We start from the raw sequence: 12,365 nt of genomic DNA on the forward strand, positions 1-12,365 counted from the left end.
CTTACATTGTATTGTTTGTTCTATTGTCATGTACATGTTATTTAAAGCAAATAAAAATATATAAAATATATAAAAATATATAAAATAATATATAAAAAAATATAAATAATTCATTATTGGAATACAAGCATGTTTTATTTTTTATAATGAACCTTTGGAGAGAAACATTTGTTTTTTTCTTAATTTGATTATTATAGGCAAAAAGCATTACCAGTTTTGAGCAATTTAAATTTGAGCTATGTCCTTATTTTAGAGTGCAAGTAATGCTAAAGCCAAAAAGACGATGGACTGTTGTGAAGCCTTTAAATTTGACCTCTTTTAGGGAGTCTTACGTTTTTTCATCTTTACATTATTTTCCATCTTTTTCGTTATTTTTGCATGTTTGTGTAAGACTTTTATTTTAATACTTGTTTAGCATTATTACTTGTCATTATTACTACTATATGTGTAATTACTGATTATTATATCATACTTTGTGCGAACTGATTTGAAACCAGTATAAAAAATCAGTACAGTCTTCATCTTATGTAATTTTATTATTATTATTATTTTTATTATTATTATTATTATTTTAAACATGAAATAAGCTACTACACTGGGCACTTTAAAATACTTAAACATCAATATTTGTAAAACACGCAAAGTTCTTAAAGTATTTATTTGTACTTCATTACTGACTATTTGTTTAAAGAATATGGCTGAAAATATTAAAAAGCAGTGTTAATGGAAATGGAAAAATAATTAAAGCTGCATGTTGTTCTAATTTAATTAGCTAATATTGATTCTAATGCTTAATTATTTATACAAACAATCATGTTTAACAACCTATTAGTTTCTTAATAATGAGAGTTAATGTAATTTTCACTGCTATTGGTACAGTGAAAGCCCCAGTGTGTACAGCGATATCTTAAAATAGAAGCCTACCAGGCTTGCTGGCAGCATCGCAAATCACATTATTGTAAGTATAACCATAACACTTATAAGAAGTGTTTTCTTCCCACAAAGCAGCGGTGCCATGGAGCATTGATACCACGATACTGGATGTATTAGCATTTACACAGTACTAAAGTTAAAGACGTCCATACTATGCCATGCTGACATTACAAATCAGTAAATAATTAAACAACATCATGCACTTTTAGTGGCAATATTTTTGCATCACTTCCAATCATTCAACCAGCTAAAAACGAATCTGAATAATCCACACAGAGTACTAATGACATAACTGTGTACAGAATTCATGGAGAAAACTCTAGCAACAAGTATTATACTATTAATAACACATAACCAGACCAAAAAAAGATAATTAGCTTACAAAATGTTAGTGCATCCCTGCTAGATTTGCATTGTAGGTGCATAAACATTTTTACTTACCAAGGAAGCTTTAAATAGATCAAAAATGACAATGTTTATTAATGTTATAAATGATGCATACTTTATATGAATGCTATATAAAGTAATAATCAGATAATCATATATATAATATTCACAATAACAAACTGTGATAATAATAATGTAATTTGTATAATAAGAAAAAAGGCTGGTATCACTTTCTATCAAGCTCATGCTTATAATGAATTATAACTCTTAAATAATTAAAATATATAAGTATCTATAAAGACACAACAAACATTATACTGTATTATAATGACAGTTATGGCTACATAATAATAATAATTATAATAGTATATAAATACCTATTGCTTAAAGCCATCAATGATACATTTATAAAGGCTAGTAACTGAACTATGACCCACAACCAGTATTTATAAGGCATCAGGTTCTTATCAATAATGTAAGCCATTGATTTATTCAACAGAACAAAATCTGTTAACTTACTAAGGAGTCTGTAACCATAGCACAACCTTTTAACATTGCAGACTGCATTTTGACTGACTTAGTACTTATAAATCAGTGTATAATGTGATATGAATATTTACACCGTGCAATATTCTGCAAATAACAGCACTCGTACAGCCACTTTACCCTTCGCCCTTGTGTATTACTCCACCTACATACAGCGACAAGCAGAGGACACTCTACGGTTTGCCAAATATTGCAGCTGTTGGACAACATAAAGTACTTTTGAGGATTTTTTGGCCAGGAATGTAGTTGTTTAGATTGCAACTATGCAGTTTATTCATAAGGATAGTGCCTATTTAAAAATATATATAATTTTTGAAAGACAGCGCCGTGGTGGTCATTAGCCTGTCTTTGAGCTAAGACGGATGATAATATTTATCCACAAGATGGCAACAGAGACCGCATAATAAGCCCTTAGAGGATAAAAACAGCGTAATTTCTAACTACAGCTGATCGAATCATTACTAAACAGATAAGTGACTTTCTGAGTCGATCTCTCTCTTTTGTATGTTGTAGTGCTGTATTTTTACCATAATTGTAGTGTATTGAGTGTGAGATGGGACTCACATATAAGGAATGTATGTGTTCTGTGTTTGCCACTTTTTGTATTACCCTGAGTTATTTTTTGGTTGACCATCTGTTTGTTTCAAATGCATCTACTGTTTTCATAACTGCAGACTAGATCAGTAAACAGAAAGAATGAAGAAATGCCCACATTTGATTAGCGTTTTTTCTTATCGCAAACACAACAGTAATCTGGTAGTGATTACGCAACAGAGAAATACTAGGAAATCTCTGTAGACTGATGGCATTTCATGACGTTCAGCCTTATAATCTTAAAATGTCAGCAAAAATCACCTGTTTTGTCATCACTTTAGACATTATGCAGGAGAATCCTTCAAACACTAGCTTTAAAGTGACGTTGGTGAGGTAGCAATGGTTTCTGCTGTTCTGACATCAGCTGCAGATGTGAATGAATGGCGGAAGAAAGTAGTTCCTGATACAAAAAGGTTTTTGAGACTCTCCGTTTTTGATTTTCTTTTTTATATACACGATTATGCCACTGAAATGTTGTATAAACGCAATATCACACTCGTAGCAGTGCGATATGGCTGTATATCGTCAATGGTGGGACACTAAAGTAACGCATGCCTCCCACCAGAGCCGATACACAGCCATATTGCACTGCTACGAGTGTGATATTGTTCATTTATATTAAAAAGTGAAATGCATCACTAATAAGTATTAATAACACTATTATAAATGTAGCTATAACTGTCATTATAATACAGTATAAGGTTTGTTGTGTCTTCATAGAAAGTCATGTCTTCATAAAGCTTCAAAGAAAGTGTTACCGAAAGGTTTCATGAGTAGTAAATCAACAAATAAGAACTGAATACTAATATGTAATGCAGAAAATGCTGCTTTGGATAAAATTAAATGTTATTATTAAAATAGAAAGTTGTAATTTATTATTATTATTTGACAAAACTACTGTTTTATCATATATATAATCTAACAAATGCAGCTTTGGTGAGAGCATAGTCATCTTTAAAAACAAATTAGTGCAGTATAATCACCCACAGGCCATAGAATCTACCCACAGCTCGTCAGTTGTATTTAACTTGCAATATATTCCATTAACACTGCATTATTTGTTCACAAAGAAGATGAACAGACCCTCACTTTCACGTAGGGAGATCTGTTCCAGTTCAGGGGAGTAAAGTGACCCCTGACCTCTGACCCCAAATGTAGGTGAAGGGCAACCATCCGACGGCTTAGACACACCAGCACCTGAGGATTCTGATGAACAAAGGGTTAAAACACGGTCAGCAGGTATTCAGAAAAAGATTTACTTTTATCACAGTGAGTAAAATGTTCTGTTATTTGCTGGATTTTAAAGACACCAGAAGATAACTGAAAATGTTTTGTCATTTCGCCGGATAAAAAAAAGGTGTTATTTTAAAACATTGTCACAATAAGTGGATATAATAGAAATTAGAATAGAAGACGAGGAAAATAAAGATTTAGCTGCTCTGTGATGAAAGACCGTGAAAGAGATGTCAGTGAGGATTTGCAGAGGGAAAAAGGGTTTCTAAGCTAGGTTGAGTGGAACAATTCATGTGATATTGTACATTAACTCGGATGACCAGATCACAAGACCGCAGCGTCTGATGCTTTTTTCAGCACAGAATAAAAAGAAAAAGGCCAAAACCCACAATTCTCTACAACACAAAAAAAGCTTTTCCTACTTTGAGTTTTCGTCTTGTTTTTAGTCTAAATAAATAAACGTCAAAATTCTTTATTCAGAAGCATTTCCTAGACAAGTTAAAAATATTGTTGTCAAAATTAATTGTGTTTTTCCTTAACGTAACCTGCCAGAGGGGTGAGTAAAATAAACTTATGTCAAAGCAAAAGTTTTAAGCAAATACACACTTAACTTTGACTTGCAGTGCTCAGCGTATATAAGTACACCCCTCACAAATCTTTTAAATTCATATTTTTAAAAGGAAGCTATACAATATTATATTCGTGCACAAATCTGGAGCTTTTCTAACAAAATAACTTACAATAATGGTCCAAAAACTAGTACACACAAAATTATATGTTATAGAAAAATATTAAATACAAATTTAACAAAGAGGAAAAATCAAGAGAAAGAAAATTGAAAAATTGTGTTGAAATTTTGTAGGTTGTATTTGTTTTGCATTACATACATACATGTATTATCTTTCAATTTCTAAATATGTTTGGTGACTAAAATATTACTTTAATAAATATATCTGTTTAATAAATCTGTTTTGTTTAAATGCACCAAAATACATTGCCTACTGTATATTCACTGAGAAATGAATAAAAATATTCATTTTCAAAATGGGGTGAACCCAATTATGCTGAGCACTGTATTATTTCTGAAGACAAAACAATATTTATGATTTTGTCTAAATGCTTCTTGATTTAAGAATTTTATATATTTGGACTAAAAAACAAGACAAAAGCTATGAGTATGGAAAGCATTTTTTCAAAAGAGCTAGTTCTGTGATATCAATGTCAGGTTTTGTTGTACGTTTGTTTGTTTGTTTGTTTGTTTGTTTGTTTGTTTGTTTGTTTGTTTGTTTGTTTGTTTGTTTGTTTGTTTGCTTGTTTGTTTTTTGGTACTAGGTTTCAAAATAAGTTTTGCAGCAGTGTCCTTTTTTCTCAGTGTTGAGAAGATTTTAATAACTGTATGAAGACATTTTAAATTTAATATGTAACAACTCAGGTTCCTTCTGAAAACGTACCGCTATATACATTTCTGGAGAGAGCCAAATATGTCCCAGGAGGTAAATTTTTTGCAGTTTTTTTTTTCACGAATACACCAGAAGCCGCTGTGTATGCTTTTTGAGATCTTAAATTTCGCTCGCGAGTTCCCTTCGCACTTCCCTAAACCCACCCAACAGTTTTAAAAATCCAGATAAAGAAAAGCCCTCGCCTGATTTTTACCACGTTTTCAGATTTTACCACATTATTCTCACCATGTTATTTACCTGTTTATTTTATTTTTGGCTTCTGTTTTTGTCTTACCCACTTCTGGTCACGGTCAGCTCCTCTCTGCATCTCAAGTCCGCCGACACACATGGCGAGTTACTGGACAAACTGGCAACTGCAGTTAAGCCGTCTACATGAAGGTAAGCGATCAGCTGGTAAGTGCGAAAAGGAATGGCATCATACTGCCCAGTAGCATTCGTTTTAAAGACAAAATGCAGCTATACGTACTTTTGGCTACATAATTTGTGATCTCCAGAACCGTATTTAGGGCTATGTTTTCAGAATGAGCTTGAAACGTAAAGTTAGGATGTTTTTAGTCATTTGTGGGACCATCAGTGTTATAAAATAACATTTTATTTTTAGGAATGTACACAGGGTGTCAATTACAGGGGGGTTTGGGAGGGACTGACCCCCCTAATTAATGCTCGATCCCCCGAAGTACATCAAAACAAAATGTTTGTGGTTGGTCAGCCCTCTAATAGTGAAAAATAGTTTTAATCTAAAGATTTATATTCTTAATAATATTAATAATTAAAATAACAGAAATATACATTTGACCACCCTTATAATGGTTCATTCCATTGTGAAATCAAAATCTCGCCAAATCAGTCAATGTGAGAAAACAAAATCTGTAAAATCTAAAAATGTATCAATCTGAAACTGGCATATTTAGAGCACCAATAGACCACATAAGTTTTCACAAGACACCTTTCTTGTAAAATAGTGGTGTTGGTATCAACTTATAGACTAAAAGTAAAGCCAAATTGGATGCGTAGTTTGTATATTTTGACAGAATACACTAAATATCCCTCAAAAAAATGAAAACTTAACTTTTCATTAATGAATTAGATTAAAATAAATACATAAATTTGATTCAGTGAAGCAGTATTACAAAAAACTAACATTACCAAAAAAGTTGACCCCCCTGATTGTCAATGTAAATCTCGCACCCTGAGTGCATGTATTTTTTGTCAAAGTTTTGACTTCAATCAAAATATACACTACCTGACAAAAGTCTTATCGCTTATCCTAGTTTTAGGAACAACAAATAATAACTAGACTTCTAGTTGATCATTTGGTATCAGAAGGGGCTTATTAGAAAGGCAAAGGCCTCTAGATTATGCTTATTTGATTTTTAATTATTTAATACATATTTAATAATAATAGGACAGTAAGGTCTGACTTTGCTTAGACAAAAGTCTTGTCAGCTAACATAAATAATGTACAATATAGGCTATAAAGTCATGGTGCTGTGGAAAAGGAATTATTATTGTGTTTGACTCCCATGACCTTGAAGACTGCGTCCATAGATCTCTGTAATGACTTAAATAATTAATGATTAATAAAGTCATCTGGAATGACAAAGAAAGTGTTCTTGCAGGACTCCCAGAGCTCATCAAGATTCTTTGGATTCATCTTCAATGCCTCCTCCATCTTACCCCAGACATGCTCAATCATATTCATGTCTGATGACTGGGCTGGCCAATCCAGGAGCTCCTTGACCTTCTTTGCTTTCAAGATCTTTGATGTGGAGGCTGAAGTATGAGGAGCGCTATCCTGCTGAAGAATTTGCCCTCTTCTGTGATTTGTAATGTAATAGGCAGCAAATGTCTTTATACCTCAGGCTGTTGATGTTGCCATCCACTCTGCAGATGTCTCGCATGCCCCATACTGAATGTAACCCCAAACCATGATTTTTCCTTCACCAAACTTGACTGATTTCTGTAAGAATGTTGAATCCATGTGGGTTCCAATAGGTCTTCTGCAGTATTTGTGATGATGGGATGCAGTTCAACAGATGATTCATGGGAAAAATCTCCCTTCTACCACTTTTCCAAATGATCAACTAGAAGTCAAGTTATTATTTGTTGCTCTTACAACTGGGATTGACGACAAGAATTTTGTCAGGTAGTGTATGGTGACTTTAAAATGATTTATGAATGAGGCTTGTCAGAACATTTCAGGCATGTGCAGATTATTTATAGAGCAGCTTTGGGGTACTGTAACTAAACCAAGACCCATACACTGAGCTATAAAAAAATGAATTCAGGCAGGTTAAGTTCACTAAATGTAGCACAAAAATCCATCAGAAAGCTCGGTTCAACCATCTATTAGTCATCATTCCAAGCTAGACTATGAGATGCGTACTGTACGTTACGCGACCAAAGTGCTGTCTAAAATGTCATAGTTCTGCTTACTCTTGTTTACAACAAGTGACAAGGAAGAATAGGAAGAGAAGAAGCAAAGTAGATGAAAATACCTGCAGATCTCCACAGAAGAGACTTCTCAGAAGAGCTGAAAAAAATGAAGACACGAGAAAGGATGAAATGAGAGGAGAACAAAGACGCTCACTGTGCACAATTCATCTGGGACGTTCTATAAAACAAGTGTCTTTTTTAATTTGGTAGGTCGACTGTAACAGATCTATCTGAAAAAGATTCAAACAGATTATTGTATATAGAGAAATAGAAATAGAGAATTTTTTGATTTAAGTGTTAATAGGAACAAACACATCTATCTTACATGTAAAAACAATAGAAAATAGAGCAGTGAAATGAAAATACGGGCTATGTAAAAACAATTGATGGTTTTACAGTTTAATTTGTGGACTAATTTGTGAAGCTAAAGGCTGTGAGCTCAGCCTAGGGCATTTACAGTATGCTTCAAACAAAACCAAAAAAAGAACTGAAATGGCGTCACTTCGAACAAAATCCTGCCAAAATTAAGTTCTTTTTCAATTTATTTTCGCAGTTTTAAACAGCCCACCAAAGCAAACTTTTAGGTGGCATTGCGTTTTAACTCCAGAACACCTTTTGCCTTGTTTTCACTGTGTGGTACAGTACGGTATGGTACAGTACTGGTCACCTTTATCAGTACTTAAAAAGTACCAATAGCAACATTTCAATCCACCTATTCTAATGTGTATTTTGGATATGCACATAAAAAAAATGGTTGATGGAAACGCCAAGATGTGCATAAATTTTGAAAATGCGCATAACTGAGTAGGATACACTTTTTATTCGATAAGAAAAGAAGTGCATAAATTGCGATGAAAACACTTTTACCAAGCAAATTCCAGAATGCGCATTAAAAAAGGTCATGTGATCTTGTTATAAGAGATCACGTGATGAGGAAAATGTGTGCGAATGGACGAACCAGCAGGTGCAAGTCATTTATTAAATGAAGAAAAGCTTCTCCTACCGCAGCAAATTCAGTTTTTACTGTTTATATTTGGCACCAGTTCATTAGAATGTGATTTTGTTCTCTTTGACTCGTTGGATGGAAAAGCTGCTTTATTTGCACATCTTTTACACGATAATCCAGTTTTGCGCATGAAGTTAATTCGCGTTTTTGGATGGAAACATAGCTAGTGATACCCTTTTGGTGGGCATGGTGTTCGACAGAAAGTTGCAGTCAACGTCATTCTCACTTGAAATTCACATAAGATATGAGAAGCACTTCCTACAAAACAAATGGTTTTTATACATACAGTAAATACTTACTGTTTGTATAAATAAAGGTTTTAAACTAACCTTTCTATGAACAGGATTTGATTATAGCTGCAGATTAATGATAATGTGAAATAGCCTACTGTAATATCTGCGATTACATAAAATCGTCTATTATATAAAACTTACAGTCTCTGAAATGTTACCAATTACAAATAAAAAATACCCAAAACTTACAATTACGCCTTATTTAGCTTCATAAACGATACAAAACATTTACAGTCAGTACAAACCACTCATCTTCATTATTCAGCAGCACACGTAACAGTAACCTCTTGTTATAAAGTAATTCTGTCATTCCGAGTTCATTATAGTCCTAAAGGTGATATTAATAGTTAAACATGGCAGTTTGTTCATCTTTTATGTTGCTGAAAGAATCATTTGCTCCTTTGTTTTTTCCGGCTTCTCCTTTGTTCACGCTTCACTCTCGCGCTTGTCCGTTTCTGAAAGGATGTCAGAAGTACTTCAATAATCCTGCTCACATTATTATTATCAGCTCAAGAAGTTAGATATTTTAAATATAGATGCGCGGCAAGCAATCGCAAGTTCTCTGGAGAAAGTGAAACCGCTCTCGCTTTAGACGCCCTCGTAAAAGACACACGCACATTCTGCTCTTCCTCTTGGCTTTGTGGCTGTTCATCAAGATGACAGGTTGACCATAGCTCTCTGTTATATGTATATAGTATTACGGTGTAATGTCTCGGCTGTGTATTTAAAAATGGCGCTTCCTTTGTTTTCATTCTCCTGGCTTGTGCATGCTCTAGAGACATTTCTCTGTAAACATCAATCAGCTGCCTAATCAGTGTCTAACTCCGGCTTTTGGTACCCTTTTGTTGTGCTAGGTCCCCTTTGGAAAGGGTACCCAAAAAGTGGTAAGCTACGGTTTGCTTTTTGATACCTTTTGACAGTGGAAACGGTATAAAAGCGTACCGATCCGTACTGTCTCATACCTTACCATTCAGTGGAAACCAGCCATTTGAGTTACCTTTGGTTCATTGCGTTTACATGGTTGGTGGGTGTGTTCTAAAACTCTGCCTTCTTTGGCGTGCGTATACTTCCACCCCCGATTTGTTTCTTATTGCATAGTGGTCAGAAAGGAAAACAACAACCACAACAACATCAACATGAACAAACTGGAGAGTCAAGCAGCAGAGCTGGTTTTTACGGAGCAGAGCAATGTTTACGGAGCACTTTTCTTCTCTCACAGCCGTCATTTTTTTTATGTTTAGCAAACGTGAAGCATATAACTCTGCCTCCTGCAGTGCGGGGACGTCTGATTTTTTGAAAACCGTATACATCACTCAGCCATTTAGAATTTCTTTTTGCTGTCAAATGAAAAAGTTAATTCTTCCATTTGGTTTGAAGTATATCAAGGCCTTTAGTCTTTTTTTTCAACTCCTATTTTCAGTCTTTTTCTCTTTTGGCAGAAAATGTAAATGCCATTTTCAGTGAATAACTAATCCATTAATTTTCCTTCAGCTTATTTCCTGATTTATCAGGGGTTGCCACAGCAGAATGAACCGTCAACTAATCTGGCACATGTTTTACACATCGGATGCCCTTCCAGCCACAACCCAGCACCATGCTGGGAACAGCCAATAACTTTCAGGGAAAAAATATTCTGTGCATTCCTTGAAGCGACAAATTTAAATGGATACTTTTGCAATTATACTTTTGAATCATCTTGAAAGTCACAGTAAAGGTGTATTTTTGAAGTCAGCACAAACCAGACAAGATTTAAACATTGTCGCCTGCAATTGTAAGTTGGGATTGTTGCCAAAAAAATGTAATAAGCACAATTGTGACAACAAGCCACAGCATTTAAAATGTTTTTTGTGGCAGAAATGAAAGCTGCAGCTCTCTGTATCGTTTTATGTTGTCTCCTTTTTACGTTCAGACATCAATTATGGACGCTTGCTTCATAATATTGTATTAATGAATATGACATAAGAGAATTTAGGCTGGATAAGTTCACTAAATTTAGCACAGATATCCTTTAAATGCACCAGAAAGCACCTTAAAGAGTTTGGGGAAGACAAGAGAGAGGTTTAAAACACCAAATATCTACTTGAGATCCAAATGACCAAAATGGATCTTTATATCAAGTGTAAACAAGGCCAGTCTCTGTGTTGTTAAAGCATGACAATAGATGTTCTTCACTCTCTCTCTTTGCGTCACCAATCACTATGGAACCTGCATACAGTATCTACAGAGCTTGAGAATTCTCACTGATGTTTTTCACAGATCACGTCATTTCAACATGGAAAACTACATTGTGGTGGGCGACCTTCACAATGCATAATTAAAACACTTCTTATAGAAACCCATTATGAGACTCTTCACCTTGCAAATGTGCACCATTAAAACAACATAAAAACTCTGTTCTCTTTTTAATGTATGAAAGTTTTCAAATATTCACCAACCTATTAATAACTACACCTTTAACTTGTTCTTGAAGAAATTATGACAGTGTTTTGATTTATGCGATAGGTTTGACTGCTAAAAGTGTTTATGTTGCTAGCATACATTGTTAGTCTTGAGGTAAACAATACAATCACTGCAAGTTAATCCACTGAGAATGACTGATTTGGTAATCTTTAATCAAAATCTAACCATTTGGTTAACCATCTAACCATTCCTCTCTGATGACGTCATTTTGAAAGTAAGCCTATAGCCACGCCCCTCCAACTGTTAGTTAGCTGCGAGTAAAAGATAAAAATAAACAAAGACAAAAATAAAACCTTTTCCACCTACTCAATTTTCTGTTCTATCTGAAAATACATTATTCATTTTCCTTCAAATTAGTCTCTTCATTCATGAATTTTACACAGCGGATACCCTGCCACCTGCAAACCAGTAGTGGGAAACATCCATACACACTCATTCACACACATACACCATGGCCAATTTAGTTTATTCAGTTATAGTGCATGTCTTTGGACTGTGGGGGAACCAACACAAACACGAGGAGAACGTGCAAACTCCACACAAAAATGCCAACTGACTCAGCCAGAACTTGAACCAGTGACCTTCTTCAGGGTATATACAGGAATCAGAGTGTGAAATTTAATACCTTTTAAGACCTTTTTTAAGACACTTTCCATATATTTTAAGACCTCATCGCAACTTTAGGTTTGAACCAGTAAAATTGGCGACAACTTATAGTAAAGTAGGTGGCGCCTAAAGAAAATATATAGGAATAATAAACGCATAATAGGCAGATTATATTCAGGCAAACTTGATCTTATAACTAGAAATTGTATAATCCAAAATTATACAAAATTACAACCGTCTAAAATAGCATTTAAGACTTTAATACTTTTTAAGGGCCTTAAATTTCTCTGAAATGGTTTATCAATTTTTAATACTTTTTAAGACCCCGCAGACACCCAACACAATCTCACAGCAATTCATAACTTTTTGATTTAGTGGCTAATTCGTATGAATTCATATGATCTAATTCGT

The 12,365-nt window shown here is 34.2% G+C and overlaps 1 protein-coding gene across 4 annotated transcripts in view; it reads right to left on the reverse strand.

Moving 5' to 3' along the window:
- pkp4 (plakophilin 4) overlaps window positions 1-12,365 on the reverse strand; it is a 96,850-nt gene that overhangs the window by 47,114 nt on the left and 37,371 nt on the right. For 2 of the 4 annotated variants that reach the window (XM_056459622.1, XM_056459626.1), the window contains exons 4-5: window positions 7,652-7,686; window positions 3,550-3,666 (exon numbers count right to left, since the gene is read on the reverse strand). In XM_056459622.1, coding sequence (XP_056315597.1) covers window positions 3,550-3,666; window positions 7,652-7,686 — 152 coding nt within the window. Of the gene's footprint in view, window positions 1-3,543; window positions 3,667-7,651; window positions 7,687-12,365 lie in introns of all 4 variants that reach the window. The other 2 variants (XM_056459621.1, XM_056459623.1) reach the window with 1 other exon arrangement.

Source organism: Danio aesculapii, chromosome 6, assembly GCF_903798145.1.
Source record: "Danio aesculapii chromosome 6, fDanAes4.1, whole genome shotgun sequence".
In the NCBI taxonomy this organism is placed as follows: Eukaryota; Metazoa; Chordata; class Actinopteri; order Cypriniformes; family Danionidae; genus Danio; species Danio aesculapii.